Below are 24,730 nucleotides of genomic sequence, written 5' to 3' on the forward strand. Positions count from 1 at the left end.
TTTTCTTGCTGTTGTTGTCTGTACCTATATGTTCGTACTTGTGTTGTGATCGTCACGAATAAATATCTTTTATCTAACTTTATATTTATATAATCAATTCTCTTAGATTCCTACCAAGTTTATGTAATTCTAAATATCATTCAACAGCCGAGACACCATGGCCGACACAGTTAGAGTAGTAAGTAGTACACAGATGGTAAACAGCAATACTCGACCTTATGCCTTTTATAATAAGGTTTACGAACTATCAGTTAAGTGTGGGCGATGGTACTACTGTTAACCGAGCCATTTTAAACTTTACTGCATTGACACAAGGTTCAGCTACGTACGTAGTGTGCAAGGTTGCATCTGCGGAAGTGGTCGAGGACACCACAATGCCATCTATTGAGGTGTTAGCTACGAATAGTTATGTAGTAACTGTTTGTTTAACATTTTTCGTCTCCGTCCAAGGGCTTGACACTCTTTGATAGAGATAGTCTTATTGCGATTCCTATAAGAGAAAAGAGAAAATGGTGCCATGCTTTGTCTTTATCACCGACCGGGTGGCATCATAGGTAAGAGGCGATGGCGAAATAATAATAAGTGAAATAAAAAAATCCTATGCTGCCCAAATTTTATATGAATATTCATTCTCTTACCCCCGGTCGCTCGGTGGCGCGTCTATAACTACTTGTATATACTATGTCTATGTCTCCGTCTCAGATATATAGGTTAAGTTAAGAGGAAAGAGACGATCGCTTCTTCTTACAAACGTAGTCCCCATTTTCATCTAGATATTGACATTATGGAAAATATTTTTTCACATCACCATTCGAAAAAGGGCTTTTTCTTCCCTGCTAGGAGGGATTAAAGTGGCACTTTTCTTCCCTGCTAGGAAGAAAAGTAACACATTTCTGTTCAAGGACACTATTTTTACATTTTTAAGCACATTATTTTTTTTACTTAAATAATATTTTTAGACATCATAATTACCTTATAGGTGATGTGAAAAGCAGTATGTGTCACATGGTAGCAAAATTATTTCCATCTTGGGCGAAACACACTTGAATGCCTCACTATGCTCAGGACTCTACTTTAGAATACCTCGGTACTCTCGGGATTCTATTATAGAATCCTTCGCTTCGTTTAGGATTAAATGTACGCCTTCGCCGTAAATATGTAATTTTGCTCCCTTGTTGAACACAATCTACTAGTGCCATTCTCAATCGACTTATTGTCGGTTGTCAGCGCTATTTTGCGGCGCACTGCATCAGGGCTATACTAGTATTATAGTAGGTAGGTCTTTCTGGAGCGTGGCCTAGATCCCGGGCGTGACCTATTTGGAGCGCCCCAATAACATATTTGTGCCATTTTCAATTAAAAGGGTACTTATTGTCGCTTGTCAGTAAGGCGCTATTTCCATATAGCTTCAATTAGAAATCAACCCTACATGTGTCATTTTTTCAACCTGTTTAAATTTGCATATATTTTAGTTGGCACTTTTTTTAGTTTTTTTAAACCACTAACATTAGTTAGGCTACCTATATCTATTGTTTACCATGATTAATCAAAGATGGAGAAAGATTTACCACAATTGTGACTAGTATTATAATTAGGAGTAAAAATTCCCGATAAAAAGCTTAAAACCCCCCAAACTTCTATGCATTTGACATTTTAAAAGACCTCCATTTACACTAGCGCCCCTAGCGGCGAAATAAAACGCGGTAGCCCATTGGCGAGAGGTCGCATAGGACTGAGAAAAGTGGCGCTGTCTTGTGTCGGAGGCCAAGTCTCATTTTGGGTCGCTGAGCGGAGTAAGTTTTATAGAAATAGAAATAGAAATAATTTATTCGTTAGCACACACAAATAGAAAATTATACAAAACAGAGAAACATAAATAAAAAGAAAAAGTGCCACGAAATGGTCTCACCTCAGCATGTTGCTGGCGACTTCCAGCGCTGATCTTCCGGTGAGACCATCCGGTGAAACAATCACGACAGGTAACAAGAAAAACAACAAAATTAATATATAATATAACATAACATTTTCTTATGTATTATGCTTTATCTATGGCAAGTAACAGCAATTCAGCAGGAAAGTGGTAATGGTCCAAAGAACCAATAGGATCACTTCATTTACCTATCCTCGGTCAGCGCAGCTCTAGTCGGCGATTTTCTATTGGCTCTTAACAAACACATCCCTAGGTACGCATCCTCGCACATATGTGGTGGAAACGCAGCCTAAATTAATATAATTTCCGATCGCAATATTTAAGTCCCAGCGTCTAACTCTAACCAAGGTTATTTACCACTTATTTACTGTTAAAACGCGCACGTATTAGTTCGGTACTCAATTATACCGCTCATAGCAACGCCATAACGCGGATAATTCAACTTATTTCCAACCTTATTACAACTACACACGGTATACTAATAGTCAAGGTATGTTGTTCGAACGGATCTTCTCGACTGATATTATACCTTATTCGAATGAGGTACGGTCTAGTATAATCAGGGCGTTGTGGCAGCCATTTTGAATCGGCCATGAGCGTACGCGCCAAGGCCGCTACGCATTATCTCTTATCTTCATTATTCAATAGACGCTGTTTTATGTACTTACGGTTATGTACCTAGATTTAACTGTTCCAGGAACGTTGCGTGTTCATGTTAACCTAGTCATGAGCTGAGGCAGCTAGTCATGAACAGTGTCACTTCATAGAGATATCGGAGTACTTGAAGTTGATTCTACCTTAAGCGTAGTTTTTATAAAATTTAGTGATGTTATATTCCCAAGAGTATTTTTAAAAATCTTGTAGAAAGACATCTAAGATATCAGTTTGTGAATAATAGAAGCAGTAAATATTTTACTCTTGGGCTCCCCAACCACTAAGAATGTTTATAAAAGAACTAGACTCAAAAGAAATGAAGTTCTACTTTCAAAGATCAGGTTACACAGACAATATCCAAGACGCTCTAGCTGTGTTATTAGCCATAGCAATAGATAAAATAAAAGCGGTCAATATCATATTAGGGCGTTAGAAATTGGCCTAAAAAGACCTATGAAAGTTTTCAAAAAGACGTCTCAAATCTAAATTTTTGAGCATAAGTAGTACTTTATTATGAATCTAAGGTCAAAATTGGAAATACGTCACAGTTTCTAGACTAGTATCTATTCTTTATACAATTTTGGTGTTTGACGATCCTTTTGTGAAATTCTTATTATTAAGTTTGACATATCTATAATAATTCAATGTTTTAAGAACAATAATAACTGCATCAATAAATTGCTCTGATCTTTAGATTACCTACGGTAATATTTGTAAAACTTGACAATTCAAAAGTGCTTGTTGCTAGGCCTATTTGAATAAAGAATATTTTGACTGACTAAGATGGTGGCCATCTTGAATTTCTGCATTTTTGCTATGATCTTGCTTCTTATTTGTGTTATTTTACAGTAACAAAGACACTATCCAATAGGTCACTGTGTTATTATATTAGCCATAGTAGCAGTGGGTAAATAGGAGCAGTAAATATTTTATTAGGGCGTTGCAAATAGGTCGGGTCGGGAAACTGGGACACGGCCGGCGGCCCCGCCCGAGCCTGATTGGACATCATGTTTGGATGTTGCATTGCAGCAATATGAACAAAGAAAAATACCCTCTCAACCCCCTAACATAAAAAAGAAACGGTTTAGACTTATTTACAATATTAGTGATGGTGATTGCTATAAATGTTCCAAGTTTTATCTATCTAGGTCAAACGGTCTCTGAGAAAAACGCATTTAACCGATTTGCAAGACCGAAGTGATCCCATCGGTGTTCCGTGAACAACTTTTTGTACGGAACACTAATAAAAGGTGGCTATAATTCTGCTAACGAAAGTCTTCACATTAGTTTAGTATCTTTCAATACTAAAGCCTAATATCGTCGCTATACTTACTCAACCTCATATCTGCAACAATCGGGCCGTGGTATAATAATATAATATAATCTGCCACCGACGTGGTATAAAAAAAAAAAAAACATTTGATGGAAATGTAGCTTCTTTCATTCGGAATACGGGTGTTTTTGTCATCAAATGAGTATTGCGGATACGAGGTTGAGTAAGTATAGCGGCGATATCTAGGTTTAAATTATAATTATTTATAAAAAAGGCGTCCTAGGCGTCCTAGGTACCGGTGGATCGATGAGGTCCAGAAGGACATATGTGACATCTAGGCGGCTGAATGGCGTCGGATCGCACAGGATAGGAACGAATGGCGAAACCTAGTATCGGAGGCCAAGATCCACTTCGGGTCGCTGAGCCAGCGAAGTAAGTAAGTATAAAAAAAACTAGCGACCGAGCGAGAGGGTATACCTTAACAAATTATACACCTAAACCTTCCTCAAGAATCACTCTATTGATAGGTGAAAACTGCATAAAAATCCGTTCAGTAGTTTGAGTTTATTGCGAACATACAGACAGAAAGACGCAGCGGGGGACTTTGTAGGAACAAAAATAACACATTAGAACCTAAAATAGTTTATAAAAAAACACATATGTATACAGATAGAATACACGTTATTACGTGAACATAGGTATTATCCATAGTACATACAATACATGCTGTTATATCATAGTGTAAGTTTTGACGACCGGTTTGGCCTAGTGGGTAGTGACCCTGCCTGTGAAGCCGATGGTCCTGGGTTCGAATCCCGGTAAGGGCATTTATTTGTGTGATGAGCACAGATATTTTTTTCTGAGTCATGGGTGTTTTCTATGTATTTAAGTATTTATATATTATATATATCGTTGTCTGAGTACCCATAACCATAGAGTAACTTATACTAGAGCGGTACTGTCATAGTAAATTTTGTAACCCCAGTAAATTCACTGCCATCTGTCGACACACTTTAAAACTAAAAATGAAGATTTATAAAAATACGATAGAATGTATTTAAATACAGATAAATGATTTTTTTTATTTGCATTAATTATTTTTATGATTTTGACCCATGTTCTTTCACTGATATGCGTTAAAATTGTTAAATAACAAACGAAACCGTCAACGCCATCTATACGACTGTAGGCCAAAACTAGTAGCGCCCTCTGAACGAGAATCAAATTTTCTTGATTTTCGAGGCACGTTTTTTCCTTAGACTGTATCCATCTATTACGGAGTTATATCTATCTTTGCCATAACACAAGCCTCCTTGGGCTTACCGTGGGACTTAGTCAATCTGTGTAAGAAAGTGCTATAATATTTATTTATTTATTATTAAAATGTAAGAATTATTGATGTGACTATGTGAGTGGTATTTAAACTAGCAAATATTGATACCTAGATTACCCAGTCGTCAGAAAGCTTCAATTCAATTCAATATATTCTTTATTCAAATAGGCCTAGCAACAAGCACTTTTAAATTGTCAAGTTTTAAATATTACCTTAATCTAAATATCAGAGCAATTTATTGATGCAGTTATTATTATTCTTAAAAACATTGAATTATTATAGATATGTCAAACTTAATAATAAGAATTCACAAAAGGATCGTCAAACACCAAAATTGTATAAAAAATACTAGTCTAGAAACTTTCTAGAATAAAAATCTAAATGTCAAAAAATACAGATTACCTAATATAGGTATTCATTGAATTATCAATTTCATCATTATTAACACAATAATAAATAATTAATTATTTTCAATCACAATCCCACGGTGTTTCATCATTCATGTAGTCTTGTGTGCTATAATAGGCTTTAGAGATAAGTTTACGTTTAACATATTTTTTAAATTTATTAACAGATAATTCAGTGATGCTTATAATATAGCTTATAATATAGGCTTATAATCTGCTTACTTGTAAATTTTTTGTAACCGGTGTGTAACCGCCATATGATAAATAAATAAGAAGGCTATAGTTACGTCACAGTTATATAAACATAATATATGTATGTATCTTAGATGTGCAGTCTCGAGAACGTTCTTAATATACTATGGAAAATATTTTCGAGCGAGAACATTCCCCATATAAAGAGGAGAACGTTCTCCAGAACGGCACAACTCCAGTCACCTTATTCTAGTACTTATAAATATGTGTTGTCTTCTCTCGTCGTGTTAGACGCAACATTCTGGACGCAACGTCGGCAAACGCCGTGACGCTGGTGCGTTCGGAATGTTACATCACAAGTGCTGCTACACAGAAAAATACAAAAAAAATATGGAAATATTCATCAGCGTCAAGCGGAGATTCGGTAGCTTAGTTGTTTCAGCGGGTGGAATCACACTTTAAGCGACTTTTAATTCTAAACATACAGCTAAGTCACACAAGTATCCATAATTATGCAAACTTGCAAATAATCGCATTAAAAACAATGAAAGTTAAATGAGTCCGCAGCGAGCTCGGTTCTCCATACAAAAGTAGTTATTATATTACGCTCTGAATTTAAAACGCCTAGCTAGATTAATCTAAAACTGTAAAATTTGAGTTCCAAGTCTATTTGTGCCTGATCTTTGGATACTTATGTAAAACTTAGAAAAACGAGCAAATTTCAAGTGGACGTAGTTTTCGCGAAAACGATCCATCGTCAAAAATTGCTAAAATTGTACATTTAAAAACTGAAGGTTTGACAGAAAGTAAAAAATAATAATATTGAAAGATTTTTGTAGGTAAGATCCGGTTCTTTTCATTACGTCCAAGTAGGTATAGTACTTATTCTAATTTAACCTTATGCTAAAATATCGATTGAAGGTCCTAAACGATTCAACATTAAGAGGCCGGTGTCGATTTTAGTCGCAAAAATGTAAAATTGATAGATTTAGTCGGTGAAATTGTACACCTTTTGTTACCTAATTGAAATAACAAGCACTGGTTTATATTAGCGCACCTTCTTATCTTACCTTTTATCAGATCAATTTGTTGAAAACAGACTCACTAAATTAGTAATGTTTGCTTTTCTGATGGACGTTTAGGTAAACGCGCGTAAAGCACTGATTTTGTCGCTCTTATTTGTAAATTTCGTAAAGTTTGGACGGCTAAACATGGTAATTTTGTATTACACATATCCTGTCCTTGACGTTTATCAGACTACATTTTTATTATTATGACTTTGAAGTAGTGTAAATGAAAGTTAGACGAAATCAATTTTCTCCAGAAATTACTTCAAAACAAGTGACAATTTCTCTGAAAATCGACTTAATTTCAACGTAATTTTGATACTTAAATAATCTACAACATTTGTAGAGACTATTCTTATACATCAATTTGTATAATTTACCACCATAAATTTTTGATGAATTTTTAAAAACTGCCCCTTCTTTTCATATATTACCGGTGACGCACGCTTGCGACCTCATTATTAAAAGGCAAGATGAGAAGACGTGCTAATAGAAACCAATACTTGTTATTTAGATATTACGTAACAAAACGTGTATAATTTCAACGACTAAATCTATCAATTTAAAATTTTTGCTCCAAAATCGACTACGGCCTCTTAATATGAGTATTATGACAACTCAATAACATTTCGATACACAGCGCGGGAAGAAGTTGATAACTCGAGATATAAAATTGAAATAATTTGAAATTTTGAACCTAATGTAATTTTAAGTTCAAATTTCTTCAATTTATATCTCATCGTTTTGCCGCCATATACGGAATTAGTCCTATATGCATTTTGTATGTTGCAAGACTTTTAAATGGATCTGAAATAATTATGTTCGTGGGACTGATTTAAAGGTTGTAATTAGAATAATTACTTCGAGTTCCGAGGTCATGGTAAAGTAGACCAAGCACGCAAACAATAGGAACCGAAGGTTCTTTCTTGCTCAATATTAGTTTATAACATTTAAAACTTTCGCGGTTTAAACACATTAAATCACATTTAGAAACGGGTCTATCGTGAATTTATTTTGTTACCTTTATTTACCGACGTTTCGACACAATGCACTTTTCGTGGGGTAGTCACACAAATCTCTGTTTTGACATTTTGCTGGGACGTCAGTTAGCCGCGACCACGACCAGTGAAACCCGTGTCGTAACGTCGGTAAATAAAGGTAACAAAATAAATTCGCGATAGACCCGTTTCTAAATGTGATTCAATATTAGTTTAGATCGAAACTAATGTTTATTGCGTGTCAGAAGTAAGTATCGTCGAAGTAAATGACGATGGGGTTAGCCGGTCGATGTCCCTATCGTGGCCCTAGAATTGTGTCAATTTTTAGGGTTCCGTACCTCAAAAGGAAAAAACGGAACCCTTATAGGATCACTCGTGCGTCTGTCTGTGTCTGTCCGTCTGTCGCAGCCTATTTTCTCCGAAACTACTGGACCAATTAAGTTGAAATTTGGTACACATATGTAAGTTTGTGACCCAAAGATGGACATGTAACGTAAACATATTAATTTTAAACACGGGGGCCACTTTTGGGGGGTAAATGAGAAAATTAAAAAATAAAGTTTGTCAAACTATATCGTGTTACATATCAAATGAAAGAGCTCTTTGTGAGAATCTCAAATATTTTTTTTAATAATTTTCAAGTAAATATTTTAGAAGTTACTCAAGAAAATAGGCAAAAAATGACCTATCCCCCCCCCCCCCCTTTATCTCAGAAACTACTGGGTCAAAAAATACACAAAATAGATCTTTACCTATAGATCACAGGAAAACCTATTAGAAATGTGCAGTCAAGCGTGAGTCGGACTTAATTACTTAGTTTTTGATCCGACCCCTACGGGTTTTTTAAAGACATTTCACATAAAAGATACATTGTTTAAATTGTGTAATGTAACGGAACCCTTGAAACGCGAGTCCGACTCGCACTTGGCCGGTTTTTTTATTATATGGTCTGGATCTAGCCCTTATTCCTTTCGGACGCCAATGACGGATATATCGGCAACCCAGGTCCAACGCCAAAGACTGATTAATCGGTCAAAGACCACAGAGCAGAGGTGGCGTCCGAGTGACAGCTTTTGTGCTCGACACGGCGTCGAAAAGGTTAAGCTGGAGTCATCTATGCTTGACAGGTGCCTACCCCATTCGTAGACATTAATGAAATAAGGTCCACAGACTCCACAGTTGCTGCAATGTTACTGTATCCAGATCCAGACAGACAATAGTTACATTTCTGGGCATTTCTGAAGGATGGCCAAAATGGTAATTTTTGGAGATATCTTAACATTCTTGCTAGTACATCATTTATACACATGTTCTTACTTTGAATGAAAACGTTATTATAAGTAACAAACCAATGTTTTTTCGGTGTTTGACTTAATAAGTAGATATAGCTAGTAACATTCATCTGGCTGGCTGGCTGGCTGCTAAATCAGCTTATAATATCAGCGACTCGACACTGCACTCGGTGACGTCACCGCCAGCCATGACTAAACTAAACAGTTGAACACATGAAATAGTTATTACCAGCACGCACATTGTATGTTTACATTTTAGCTGTAAAATAATATTGATGTAGTAACTGAATTGTATTCGAGCGAACACGTGTATTATAAGCAGATTCCAGATTATTTCCAGATACATATATAGGACACTAGATAAGTTTTCCAAGAGACAAATATGAAACAAAGGCCATATACTTTTTAAAACTATATTTCCATAGACAATGTTTGGCGGGAAACACTTAATTTCTAGAAATCAATTTAAACTGTGTATGAAATGAATATATTTGTTTACATTTGTAAGTTCTATTGACGACGACTTTATCACATATACTTTTACTTTCTTTTTATATTTACTCATTAAAAAATAGATTTTAAAACTTAAAAAATGTCGCCGTAGAATAGAGAAGACTTACGAATATTTTATAGAATATTCGTAAGTCGAATCATCATTCGGTTGCCCTTGTCCCATTCACTTGGGGTCGGCGCAGCATGTCTTTTTCTTCCATACATCTCTGTCACCCGTCATCTCATCATTCACTTGCGTTAGTTTCATATCATCTTTCACACAGTCCATCCACCTTTTCCTCGGTTTTCCTCTCTTCGTACTTCCCTCCACATTCATTCTTAATACCTTTCTCGTCACATGACTTTCATCCCTCCGCATCACATGCCCGTACCATGCTAGGCGATTTGCCCTTACTTTTTCTGTTATGGATGCAACTTTCAGGCTTCCTCTTATACATACTCATTCCTTATCCTATCCATTCTCGTCACGCCACACATCCACCTTAACATTCTCATCTCCGCTACATGCAATCTCTTTTCATCCGTCACCTTTAGGGCCAGACACTCTGATCCATACATGACGACAGGTCTTATGATCGTTTTATAAATTTTACCCTTCAACCGAAGGGGCATACGGGCGTCACAAATGGTTCCCGTAACCTGTCGCCATTTCATCCATCCTGTGCTAATCCGGTTTTTCACGTATATAGAATATTCGTAAGTCGAATACAAAGTTTAAATCTATTTCTAAAAATTAAATGTTTCCCGCAAAACACTGTCTATGGAAATATAGTTTTAAAAAGTATATGGCCATCCCTTTGTTTCATATTTGTCTATTGCAAAACTTATCTAGTGGCCTATGTATTTTATTCAATTGGCCAATTTACTTTCTACGGTCACCGTCAGAGCCACTTATGCGTTGCCGACCCTTGAGAACCCTGAATACCCGCTTTTTGAAGAACCCCATGTCGTAGCGCAAAGGAAACACTTAGAAGGTTCAACCTGCTTTGAACAGTCAGAAATGTCAGAATGGGGCAGCTTTCTTCGAAAGTCACTAACGAACCAACCCATATCTAACAAATATAGTTATTTTTGTATATTTGTTGTAATGTAATTACATATATCTGAATCCATACTAATTTTATAAATGCGAAAGTTTTTCTGTCTGTTACCTCATCACGCTTAAACCGCTGAACCGATTTCGTTGAAATTTGGTATAGAAATAGTTTTGAGTCCCAGGGAAGGACATAGGGTAGTATTTATCCCAGAAGTCATCCTTTACGGGGGTGAAAAGGGGGGGGGGTGGAAGTTTGTATGGGGAATCGATGAAAAGCAGATTGCATAAAAAATAAGCTACCCAAATTACTAACTCCACGCAGACAAAGTCGCGGGCAAAAGCTAGTATCAAAATAAGGCTTAGTGTGTTTAGAAATGACTCACAAAGACCGGAGGCGGTAGGAAGTTGGTTTCGGGTGTTGATATGACGTAAGAGAAATACCGCTCAAATTAGGTAATCCATATGAAAAAATTAATTTTAAACTGGTTTAAAAAAACTTCCTTTACACAAAACAGCTTTACCGAATATTGGAGTCCTCAATATACGGTGCATATTAATGCCATCGAAAAAATCCATAATAAATTTATTAAATGGATGAAATATAGATTTAAATTGTTTGAGGGTGAAAACGTGGTAAGTCTCCAGCTGCGCAGGGAGCAAAAAGATCAAATATTTCCGTTTAAACTATTAAATAATCTAATTGAGTCGCAATATCTTATTAGCAATATTTCATATAGATGTCCTAATTCCCGAACTAGATCAAAAACTTTATTTGCCATTCCACTCTGTCGTACAAAGTATTTCAAAAACTCATATCTAGTTAGAGCATGCTCAATGTATAATTCGAAATACTCCAATTTCGATGTGTTCAATATGAAGCTGGGTAAATTTGTTAACTTAATAAAAAAAAAAGTGCTAATTTACACTTAATAACTAGTTACCTAGCATACTTATGTAAGTTTTGTATTGTACCTTTTATTTTATTTTTTTCTCTCAAGCATAAGTTTCAGCTAAAATTCAAGTTAATAGCTTTTGGTTTGCCTGATTGCTTTGAATAATTACTTTTCTACATTTTGTATTTCATTAAGTTCCCTTTGAGCTTTTCTGCCTTAATTAATTAGTGGAAACTGTTTTGGCTTGTAATTTTATTAATATTCATTCATATTGTGTAAGATTGTAAGCTGTTTGTTTCCCAATAAAATAAAAATAAAAATTTACATTAATAGCACTCTTTGTATGTGCGTTGGCTAGCTTCAATACTGAACCGATTTCCATGAATGAGGTATTAATATCGTTTTTACTATTTAATTACTAATAACTAAAATGACCGTTCGAATGCCCCTATTTGTCCGGTCAATATGACATATTTATATTTGCGATATAAAAATTTCACGTCTATTAGAAATCCTATAGGTACGTCAAGTGTATTAAAAATGTACCATTTTCACCAAAAAAAAATATCCATATTTTTTTCCATATAGCTTCAATTTGAAATCAACCTTATTGCCAAGCGACAATGTGGTACCTTTTGGTTGAAAACGTCACAAATATGGGTGCATACAACTCTCAAAAATATGTCCCATAGTTCTTAGTTCGCTGACATAAGAGCTATGGGACATATTTTTGAATATGAGTGCACTCATATTTTTACACTTGACTACTGTACATTAAAGCCTTCGCGACACGTTAATATCAATACATAATGGAATTAATGAATCACCTGAACCAGACAAAGGCCGCACCAGAGAAATAACTCCATCGCCGCTGGAGGCGCGCCAAGTCGCCAACACGAATATAACGCGGCGTTGTACAATCCACACGAAATCTAGGCGCGAGGAATTTTGGTTCAAATACTTCAAATCACTACAGTCCAGTCTTTATACTTAAAAAAAAATAAACTGGCCAATTGCGAGTCGGCCTCGCGTTCAAAGGGTTTCGTACATTACACAATTTAAACAATGTATTTTTTATGTGAAACGTGAGTGAAATGTCTTTAAAAAACCCGTAGGGGTCGGATCAAAAATTAAGTAATTAACTAATTAAGTCCGACTCACGCTTGACTGCACTATTCTAATAGGTTTTCCTGTGATCTATAGGTAAAAATCTATTTTGTGTATTTTTTAAATTCTAGACCCAGTAGTTTTGGAGATAAAGGGGGGGGGGGATCGTCATTTTTTGCATATTTTCTTGAATAACTTCTAAACTGTTTATCCTAAAATTATAAAGAAAATATATTTGAGATTCTCACAATGAGCTCTTTCATTTGATATGTAACACGATATAGTTTGAAAAACTTTATTTTTTAATTTTCTCATTTACCCCCCAAAAGTGGCCCCTGTGCTTAAAATTCATTTGTTTACGTTACATGTCCGTCTTTGGGTCACAAACTTACATATGTATACCAAATTTCAACTTATTTGGTCCAGTAGTTTCGGAGAAAATAGGCTGTGACAGACGAACAGACAGACGCACGAGCGATCCTATAAGGGTTCCGTTTTTTTCCTTTTGAGGTACGGAACCCCAAAAAAGAGTGTAGCCAAGACGACAATCTGCAATAGAAAACGCCCATCGAAACTAAGTATACGCAAACAGTCACGTGACTTTTCGTAACATCTGTCATATCGATACCTTTTAGTAAATTAAAAAAAAAACAACTCGCACAAACAAACTATGGACGGCTAAGGAATGGAATGCGCTCCCGCCATCTTTATTCCCTGATCAATATGACCTCGGTCTCTTTAACCGCCCGGCCACGACATCGCGCGGCGGCGGCAGCGGCGAGCGGCGGCCATAGTTTGGAGCGAGACACAGCGATCGGACCTTTCGTTCCCACCTATGGCCGCCGCCGCGCGATGTCGTGGCCGGGCCGTAAAACAAGAGTGAATAGGCTGTTACTGAACCGGTGAGCTCCATCTTAGGCCCTGTCTTTACTTTCCATCAGGTGTGGAAACTTTAAAACATCCAATTTTCAAAGTCTGTTTAAAACATCATCATCATATCAGCCTTCTATCGCCCACTGCCCACCCAGGAAGCATTTATACGTCATTATGACATTCGCGACGTCTGCATGGCGTCATAATGACGTCATTGTTACGTCATTATGACGTCGCTGACGTCACTGCTACTTGGGCAGGTAGCAGTCATGTCAGCGATGTCACATTGACGTCTTTATGACGTAACGGACGTCATAATGACGTATAAATGCTACCTGGGTGCTGAGCATAGGCCTATCTTCGAGTACGCCACTTATCCCGGTCCTGAGCCAATCAAATCAGAAGTGACCCGCAGTCTTCCGAATGTCGTCCACCCAACGAGCCAACGGACGCCAGGCACTTTCGTCTGAAAGCGGCCACCATTCCGTTAACATTTTGGCTCATCAGCCATATCTGTCTGGCAACATGTCCCAGCTCCAACAGCAAGACAATAAGTGTTTAAACATACAAATGACTCTGTATTGGTAATAACTATTGCGTGTTGTTCAACTGGCAACCTTGTGTGCATGTCATATCGTGTAAATTAACTAACACAATAAAAACGTCACGATGCAAGATTAGCCGACAAGGATAGGATAAGCATTTGCATTACGTAACTATAGATTGAGGTAAATCTTCCCAAAAAACAGAAAAATGATTGTAAAATATGCAGTTTGGTATTTCCAGGTTGAAAAGATACGTTTTCAACCAAAAGGTACCACATTGTCGCTTGTCGATAAGGTTGATTTCGAATTGAAGCTATATAGAAATAGCGCCTTATTGACAACCGGCAATAAATACCATTTTGGTTGAAAATGGCACATTTAAAGAACATTGTTATCCTATCAAATTTACAATATGATTTCACCTAGATTTACCTCTAAATGACAAAAAGGTCAAAACTCTTTTCGTTGTCTTATTTTTTGACCACTCTGTCACGCTTCTATTTTTGTCTTTTATCAAATAAAAAATAAAAACTATTGCATGTCTTTCTAGCTGTAGATTATAATTCTCTTGAGAAAAATTAAAAACTAAATTTCACCCCATACGAAAAGCTCCACTCCGTCACATTTTTTGGGGACAAAAACGAGACAACTAGAAGAATTTTGACCCAAATATTACTTAAAATACTTAAAAAAAAAACCTTTGTTTTTATATTCCAGAAAATAGTAAAATGACAGTAAGATACAAAATTGTAGAAAAGGCGGACATAATGCGTTAAGGCATGGCACCTGCCAACCACAGAAATTAATAGATTGTTCTCATTTTTCCAACCAATCTGTCACTTTACTAAATCTTTTACTTCAGCTAATTAAAAAAAATATGTCGAAGTAGATGCCCGTAGTATGAGGCACCACCCACCCACCATTCGACAAGACTGATGCGTGGACAGCAGCAGTCGAGCCAAATGATGGACAGGTGATGCCAGTCTCCGATGATCTTGAGCAGATGAATCCCCCGTCTCCGACTGATGCTGGCTTTTGGAGCTAATCTAGATATACTGGATCTTTACTTCAGAAGAAATAAAGAGCTAGAATATCTAGTATTCCATGACTTCAAGTCATTGTATAGCCTTCCTAAAATACCTAAAAGGATACTTAGAAAGTAGACCTAAGGATACATAGAGAAGACAAGTAGATATTATAAAACACATTTGGTATTTTGTAATATGATGTACAAATTTTAAAATTGTATATCACTAGTGTCTAAAGTAGGAATAATTAGTCAACCACTGACTTTTGAAAATTTATTGTAAACATGACTATCGTTTCATCCTTAAAAAAGTATCAGGAAGTCACAAGGTGTGTTAGTATCTTATCAATTGGGGCATTTTCTATGAAAAGGGACCTTATTGTCGATGGCGCTTACGCCGCACAGCGTCGCGCGGCATTGTATTTATATCGGAGCATCGTTTATAATGGCGTAAGCGCAATCGACAATAAGGTCCCTTTTTATAGAATTACCACAATTAGTAGTTTTTATTTAAATATAAAAAAAGAATTAAATATCACTATAATTCATTTTATTGTATTAATATTTGTATAATTAGTATTGTTAGTTTATGTAAAAAATTTTTTTCTTCATATTATCTTTCCATAATATATAAATGAATAAACTAAAATATAAATAAAATATATGAATAAATGTTTTATACAACTTAGTAATTGCATTCATAAAGAACAAAATATGTAATCTCTTTAGTGTTGATTCTTATTAGAAAGTGAAAACATTCACATGTTGATGTAACAGTCTGCCAAATGAAAGTGGAGGTATTTGGAGCATGAAGTAAAGGTGCATCCACACGAAGTTTACTTTTGTGGAGCAACACTATGCAACATGACACAAAATAATATGGGACCAACTTGGAAGTAGCTCCTTTCGAACAAAAAAAGAATTACTCAAATCGGACCACGGGTCTCGGAATAATCGGTGAACATACATAAAACAAAAAAAAAATAGCCACAACCGAATACAGAACATCCTCCTTCTATGAAATTGAAGTCGGTTAAAAAACAAAAATTAATGAAAGAAAAAGATTAATAGTTCACACATTCAGTGCCAACGCGAGCTACGCGCTACGAACGTAGCCGATAACACGGGAAAAACCGTGTTTCCCATAAAGTTTTAAGTCATAATGTATTGTTTGTCCACATTTTCGTAAGTCATAATTTGGTTTTTTTTAGGGTTCCGTACCCAAAGTTTACGTACGCCTCCCAGATAACATAAGAGATGCACCATCTCACCAATCCTTTAAAAGTAATTTGGAATCGTGGCTACTCACAAAAACCTTTTATACTCTTAATGAAATGATGGAATTGCCACTGACTATGTAATAATTTTATTTTATTTTTTACTCAGAAAAACTGACATTACTATGCTGTGTATATTTCGTACTTATGTACCTACTCTGTAATGTGGAATTTGTATGTTTATTGTACAAAACTGTATTTGACGTGTATCAGTATGCTACCAATAAAGATTATCTTATCTTATCTATCAAAGGGTAAAAACGGGACCCTATTACTAAGACTCCGCTGTCCGTCTGTCTATCACCAGGCTGTATCTCATGAACCCTGATAGCTAGACAGTTGAAATTTTCACATATGATGTATTTCTGTTGCTGCTATAACAAATACTAAAAACAGAATACTATAAATATTTAAATGGGGCTCCCATACAACAATCGTGATTTTTTTGCTGTTTTTTTCGTAATGGTACGGAACCCTTCGTACGCGAGTCCGACTCGCTCTTGGCCGGCTTTTTCTCAAACGCGTAAATTTTTAGGATTGCCATAAAATAAACCTAACCTATCTATAGGATAACTTTACGAAAATCCTGAAAAGTTAACGGTTTCAGAATTATGACTAATGACAATCTGACAATCATTATGACTTTTAATAACTATGTCAAATAAAGGGACCCCAGCAAAAAGTGCCCAAGAACAAAGAACCCGCCTAGTGAGTCAATGGCAGATTGTTAACTGGAAGAGATCCCTCAAAGACCTTAGTTCACTTTTCCTAATTGTAAATTACTTTTATTATGTGTTTTTTTGTACTACCACTAACATGGTAACTTTAGTGGCTCCAGATAGTTACCTAATGTTGCAGTAACACTTGGAAACATTATACAAAAAGTAACTGCAGTGTGGATGCACCTTACCACCAATATACATATATTATTTCTTTACCGAAAATCGTAAAGGACCCAGGGACTAATTTATGGAAAATGTGATTTCAATTATATGTCCTGGGATTTTAATACATTTTAGATTTCAATGCCCTGAACAAATGTCTCTATGGGTGCTACTACCACTGTTTCAGTCCGTTTCCATGTTTCGACTTTCTTCCTTTAGAGCAACTATCTCTGTCACTCTAAGTACACCTAAATTGAAGTACTTAAAATAGAAAAATCCCTCTGTATCAATATTTTCTAAAATATCGGAGAAAATTGTTAATCGTTGCCTGGTCAGTTTCCTGGAGAGATACGCCATGCTCTCGGACTCTCAATATGGCTCAAGAACGGATCACAAGTTAAAGAATGTAACTGGCAAAACTGTGTCAAATGTGTGATATACTATCAGCAAGTATGTACTATCAGTCTACAACGACTGATAACATATCATACTATAAAGAACCGCATTGTTAGATAAAGTGTAAAACTAGTTTAATAACCTAAAGGTGTTAATTATAGAAATTCTGCAATTAATCCCCTAATGTAATTCTGCAATTAATCCCCTAATGTAATTCTGCAATTAATTCCCTAATGTAATTCTGCAATTAATCCCCTAATGTAATTCTGCAATTAATTCCCTAATGTAATTCTGCAATTAATCCCCTAATGTAATTCTGCAATTAATTCCCTAATGTAATTCTGCAATTAATTCCCTAATGTAATTCTGCAATTAATCCCCTAATGTAATTCTGCAATTAATCCCCTAATGTAATTCTGCAATTAATCCCCTAATGTAATTCTGCAATTAATTCCCTAATGTAATTCTGCAATTAATTCCCTAATGTAATTCTGCAATTAATTCCCTAATGTACTAATGCATTGTCATCAGATTCACATTATGATTGAAAATCTAATAGGAAATAAATAAGATTTGTATGTCCCCAGGTAGCAAAATGACGTCAGCGACGTCATAATGACGGCATTATTACGTCGCTGACGTCATTTTGCTACCTGGGGTCTATTCTAAAGAAAATGTAAATTCAAATAAGACGTAGCTAAGATCTTTAATCCTATTTGTTGACTTGGAAATTTAACCATTTCCAATTAGACTGAAATCTAATAAAGTATAGAATACTCTAGACGGTTATTAAGAGCCTATAGCGCAGTCCTAGCACATACCTGGCTAGTGGTCCAGTCGAACACGGCATCATAGGCGTAGACTCTCGGCGGCTCGGGCGGCACGGCGTTGGAGCGCGTCACGGCCACCGTGCCGTGCACGGCGTCCACGGACACGCAGCTCGGCGCGCCCTCCAGCTTTTCGCGCTCGTCCATCGGCCGCACCCGCACCACAACGCGGACATTCTCAACCGTCGCTGCTGCCTCCCCATCCTGCCAACAGATAATACGTCAACACTCGACACGTCCGCCCCGCACGGGCTCCTGTTACGTTCTAAACCGAATCAATCGCCAGTGCGCAGTTACTATGTCGCAAACGTAGGCGGTTTGTAAGTGACCCTGAAACGCGAAATACGTTATGACTCATACCCAGAAAAGCTATAATTACTATTATTACTAATACTATTTGGAAGACTTGAGAATTTGCAAAAAAAAAACGTGCATCTTTTAACCCCCATGTGGTTTTTGCAAATGAAAGGAAACGAGTTATGAAATCATCGTGACATGATTTCCGGAAATCACATGATAGCCAACGGTTATACTTACGGGCATTTTGGACGACTCTGCCTCGAAGCGAACACGAACACAATAAATCGGTTTGCACAAAGCCGCGCAACGCGTACGGTTGTCGGATATTAGGTAAAAATCAATACTCACGACCTAGTTTTTCAGGGTTTCCTATTTCGTTTTGAAATGATGAAATCGGAATGACAAGACGTTTTCGGTTCTGTTGCCATGTAAAATGAAAAAAAGAAAAGGATTCACAACAAACAAGCTGTTTCTAATAAGATGAATATGAATAAAAACCAATAAGAATAAAATTATATGTCAGATTGCAATGTAATTTTTTTCTTATTTTAACCCATTATTAATCTAAAAGTTCGTAAATTATGATTTGTAATGATTATTTCTAAAGATACGAAACATTTCTTCTCAAATACTGGCAGCACTCACACCGGAAGTTTGTATTTCTACATAGATATTTCTACTTGGTTCCGCCCGTATGTGGGGCCCATAAAGCATCAAACACACAAGCGTACATTTAAATAATATTTAAATATAGTTGGTCAAACCAATTTGTCAGTCAGTATCAACCAGGAAAATTATACTCATCCCTTTCTTTTGGGCGCTAGTACTAGTGTAAGACAAAGGTAGTATGATTCTCTCTGTCTATGTTTGAAATGAGACAGTCGTTTGACAAACTTTAGTAATTAATGCGAAATTCGTTGTCAATTTTGTATTTCTCATTTTCTTATATCAATGCAGTAAAAACTGTTGAATGGAAATGGTTGTACTGAAAAGAAATAGCGAATATTATAAAAACTAAATTATTCTACACACTTGTGTACTGACCTTTAGAAATAGGTATTTTATAAGGCATTTTTATGTATTTCTATTTATTTATTTCAAAATATATAAGCATTACAGTCAACAGAAACCAAGTCGCTTATATACTAGGACAATTCATAATATATACATTTAGATAGAAATAATCACAAAAATAATACAACTGTCATAACAACTATAATAAAAATTAAAGTAAAATGTCACAATATACATTACATTAAAATTCGTTTTAAAAATTAAATTAAAACCCTGCAAAAACTACACACAATTATTATTCAAATAAATTAAAAGTTTTTGACCAAATCCACCAACACTGTCCGCAAACACGTCTATATGTAGGGCGTCGATGGACATGGCATTGAGCATAGCCAGGGCCCTCGCGGTAGGCGCGTTTCCGGCGCGGCGTGTGCGCACTGCGCTCGTCGCGAAGAGCCTCTGCGGGCGTCTAGCCGGCAACGCACTCAGCCCCAAGGGACAAGGGCGCGCATTCGGCACAAATATACCCAACCTCTCCAGCACACATGAGTTATTTACTGTACCATTGAGAATTCCATAATAATGGATCAACAGTAGCAGTTTGCGTCTCAGGTTAAGAGTGCTGAGTCCCACCATACCCAGCACGAAAAGAGAGGGATACATATAAGGGTAGTACCCGTAAATTCGCTTGTACATGTATCGCGCGAATCGTCTTTGCACCCTCTCGATCATCAGCCTATACTTCTCCTCACTGGGGTCCCAAGTAATGGCTCCAAACTCCAGCTTGCTCCGGACATAAGCATTGTAGAGCATCATGGCCACTGTGGTATTTTTAAATTCCGCTGATACCCTCATTATGAACCCTAAGGTTTTGGTTGCCGTTTTGCACGTGCTGGCTACATGCTCTCGAAAGTCTAGCTCCACATCCAAAGCAAGTCCCAGATCCCTCACCTGGTGCACTCTTTCAAGTGAGGCATTCCCGAGATGATACGCAGAATGATTTGGAGAGCGAGCCCTAGTAAAAGTGATTATTTCGCACTTAGAGATGTTGAATGGCAATTTATTAGTTTCGGTCCATTCATTAACAGCGTTGATATCGCTCTGCAGTCTAGCACAGTCTTCGCTACAGCTCACCTGCAAGAACAGCTTGAGATCGTCCGCAAATAATAGGCACCTAGCGGCGCTGACGACCTTCGGCAAATCATTTATCATCAACAGGAACAGTCGGTCCCAATGTGCTCCCCTGACTCACCCCGGAACGAGTATAGTACGGCTGGGACTTATACCCGGCTATGGTTACGTATTGACAACGACGATTCAAGTAGTTAGCAAAAAAGTGCAAAAGCTTGGGCGTGAAGCCTAGCTTAGCTAACTTTTGTAGTAGTATGTCGTTGTCAACCAGATCGAACGCTTTTTTAAAATCGAAATAGGCCGCATCAACTTGCAAACGACGATCCATGGCTGTAGTTACATAATCCACAAAACATATGTGATTGGTTGTGGTTGACCGACCTGCTCGAAACCCGTTGTGGGGCCTCGTCAAGCAGAGACTTTATTTGACATTTGATTTGCCTGTCGATAATGGTCTCAAAGATCTTGCCGAAGACCGACAGCACCGCTATTGGCCTAAAGTTACTTACTTCCGACCCAGCACTGCTCTTGGGCACCGGGGATACCTTCGATATTTTCCAGCAGGTAGGATAAGAAGACTGATTTAATGCCAGGTTCATAATGTACAAGAGCGGTTCTTCTAGAACGCAAATGCAATCACGGACCAGAAACGGGGGGACAGAATCCGGGCCAGCCGCCGAACGGGGCTTAAGTTTCCTGGCCGCACGGCGCAGCTCCTGCGCGTTTACGCAGCTTACTGAAATATGCGCTGCGTCCACCCCCTCACCGTAACGCGCCGCTACCACTGTGTTCAGCTGCGGCGTTTCGTGGTGAAATACCGAGCTGAAGTATTCAGCGAATGCGTCGGCGGCTTCCTGCCCGACTACGGTCTTATTTTTATAAATATACCCCGTGCTCTGTCTCTTGTCTTTTTTCTTGCTCTTAACATAATCCCAGAAACGTGCCGGTTGGGCAATAATACTACCCTCTATATTTTTGATGTGCTGCCCATATTCGTATGCGATTAGTGTTTTCACATGTCCTCTGTAATATTTGTAAAGTTCTTTGTTGAAGATTTTTCCAGTCTGTTTAAATTTTTAAGGTGGAGATATTTGCTCTGTATATTTCTTATAATTTCAGGTGTATACCAGGTCGGATAGACGTACTTACTTAGACGTAATGTATATCCCAAAAACAATTAAAATATGTTAAAATTAACAAATATAGTTAAAACTGAACATCAACTTTGTTTTTTTAATCACTTATGTACAAAATAAATATGTTAAGAGATTTATAAGAGAAAAACAAACGTAAATATGTTTATAGTTTGTCAAAGGTCTGTCTCATTTCAAACATAGACAGAGAGAATCATACTATCTTTGTCTTACACTAGTACTAGCACCCAAAAGAAAGGGATAAGTATAATTTTCCTGGTTTGACCAACTATAGATTTTTATCATCGTGTAATCGAGTATCTTATCTACTAAAATACCTCTGAAATAAAATGTCAAACTAGATGTTTATTTTCGTTTACAAAAAGTTAGTCTAAATCTTAGCTTAAATGTCTTACGCGGATTATCCTATACTTTTTAAATTACTAGTTCGACGGTTCAATTAATTAAATGCCGTAGCAATGTCCTCCGGAGACGCGGGGGTCCAGCAGGACCCTGCCCATATTGCGGACGTCGACGTCGACGAAACCACTAAAGGAGATGGCTCTGAGCGCGATCTGGCGACTGATTCTGGACTGGAGGCTAACTCCTCAGGATTGACAGAGGATGTGACTTCTTTCGAGTTAGCTACCTCAGTCAGGGAGCTAAAAAATAAAGATGAAAAAGGCGAGACAAAAGTGGTGGTGGATGTAACTGACACCGGAGTTTCGTCTCCTATTTCATCCTCTGGTGCTAGCTCTCCTGGTGCTAATACGTCTGACAACGTATCCAACTTTGAAGAGCTCTCAGCCAGCCCGCATGACAATTTAAATAACGCGGATGAGCTAACAGCTCACAAATTATCAGTAATGTCGCAAAAGGATAATTTAGATACTCAAATTACCATGGATAACAATACAAATAGTGCTTCTAATGATTCTTTAAACAATCAAAATCTTGACACAAATAAGAACTTAGCGACATCAACAGTAAGTTTGAATGACACAATAGAAACTAATGTAACAATAAACAAGTCACCGTTCAGTCGGAGCGCAGAAAACATATCGGTTGACATTAAAATGGACCAAAGTGTAAATAAGGATGCAGTTTTGTCCCAGTTCAAAAGCAAGAAGACTAAAGTTAGCGCTACACAGGCAATCCCAGACACAAACACTAATACAAACCTAGATGTACGATACACACGGTTACCTAAAGAACTACTGTCACAAGATCTTGGCAGTATCGTTAAGAATGTCCATGGCATCTTCTCATCAGTAAGCGGCAGTTTGAAGAACGCATACACACATCGAGCAGGCCATATACCGTACATGAAAACTGTAAAACCGATGCCGAACGGGAAAGTAATGAATGATTTATTCGAAGATGAACAGCATGATGAGATTACGAACGGGATAGAGAACATCAAAGTGGAGATTTCTAATGAGACTGAGATGGTAAATACGAATTTAGAAGATGACATAAAGGGAGATGTGTTAAGGCTACAGATAGAGTCCTTGGAGCGAGTGTTAGCAGAGCAGAGGAAAGAGAACACGGCGCTGAGGGAGACGGTGAAACAGCAGGCAGATAAGCTGACGGAGAGAGACCAGACTTTTAGAGAGTTGGAGACTAAAATGGATTTGGTGAGTTATTATTGGTAACATTAAACCAATTACTTATTAAAATTAGTTATCTTATTTTACTACTGAACATTTTGTTGCACAGGTATAGTTGAAAAATCAATGTTTTACGATAATATATGTAACAGTAGAATCCGCATGTAATGACTTATATAAATCTTTCATTTCAGATGTCAAAATGCGTAGAGCATGCAGAGCGTGAAAAGGACGCAGCCGTGATGCGCTACGCGAGCGTCGAGCGAGCCGCTATCGAAGCCCGCAAGATGGCGGAGCAGGGGGCGGTGAAGGAGCGCGCGGCGACCGCGGAGGCCGAGCTGGCGGCCGGGAAGCTGAGGGCCGCCAGGGAGGACAAACTGCGCGTCTGCCAGATGTATGACGACAAGGTACTCTATAAACCGCAGGCCAGGAACAGATTACCATGACCAACAGCATCCCGGTGCAGTGGCGTAACTAGGGGGGGCTGGGGGGGCAAGTGCCCCGGGCGCTATTCAAGGGGGGGCGCCAAAATGGGCAAAAGGCAGCAGCAGGGAAACTTTTGTCAGTCTTCAGGGGGCGCAAATTTGGTGACTGCCCTGGGCGCCATATCCTCTAGCTACGCCCCTGCCCGGGTGAAAACTCGTAAAGTAGTTAAGGACGATACGAGGAGGAGTAACAACCGTCTGAGAGGTCATCAGTATAAGCTGGTGTCTCACAGGTCCTACAATAATCCTCATAGACACTTCTTTGAGCAACAGAGTGGTCAACGCTTGGAACAAACTCCCAGGGGATGTAGTAGCGGCCCAAAGTGTCAATGAGTTTAAGAATAAATTAGATAAGCACAAAGCAAATTCTACTCAACACTGAGAACTTGGTTTATGACTCTGGATACAGGCATTATCAGTTGTTTAAACTGCCTGCCTGCATTACAAATAATAATAATAAATAATAATGATTTGTAATGAGCCCTCTTGGACGTCAGCTGCCGCTCTGTTGGTGGGTTGAGAAAACGGCAGCC

General features: G+C 37.6%; 2 protein-coding genes across 2 annotated transcripts in view; one reads left to right on the forward strand and one right to left on the reverse strand.

The window, feature by feature from the left end:
• The window catches only part of LOC134752315 (kinesin-like protein KIF3A), a 49,358-nt gene extending 30,138 nt beyond the window's left edge, over positions 1-19,220 (reverse strand). The window contains exons 1-2 of the mRNA XM_063687985.1: positions 19,062-19,220; positions 18,519-18,728 (exon numbers count right to left, since the gene is read on the reverse strand). Of these exons, the coding sequence (XP_063544055.1) occupies positions 18,519-18,728; positions 19,062-19,067 (216 nt within the window). The 5' untranslated portion in view covers positions 19,068-19,220. The remainder of the gene's footprint in view (positions 1-18,518; positions 18,729-19,061) is intronic.
• A 3,214-nt stretch (positions 19,221-22,434) lies between these two features.
• Positions 22,435-24,730, forward strand: part of LOC134752387 (coiled-coil domain-containing protein 186) — a 47,699-nt gene continuing 45,403 nt past the window's right edge. Inside the window, exons 1-2 of the mRNA XM_063688095.1 lie at positions 22,435-23,739; positions 23,907-24,119. Of these exons, the coding sequence (XP_063544165.1) occupies positions 22,582-23,739; positions 23,907-24,119 (1,371 nt within the window). The 5' untranslated portion in view covers positions 22,435-22,581. The remainder of the gene's footprint in view (positions 23,740-23,906; positions 24,120-24,730) is intronic.

The sequence above is a fragment of the Cydia strobilella genome, chromosome 24 (assembly GCF_947568885.1).
Source record: "Cydia strobilella chromosome 24, ilCydStro3.1, whole genome shotgun sequence".
In the NCBI taxonomy this organism is placed as follows: Eukaryota; Metazoa; Arthropoda; class Insecta; order Lepidoptera; family Tortricidae; genus Cydia; species Cydia strobilella.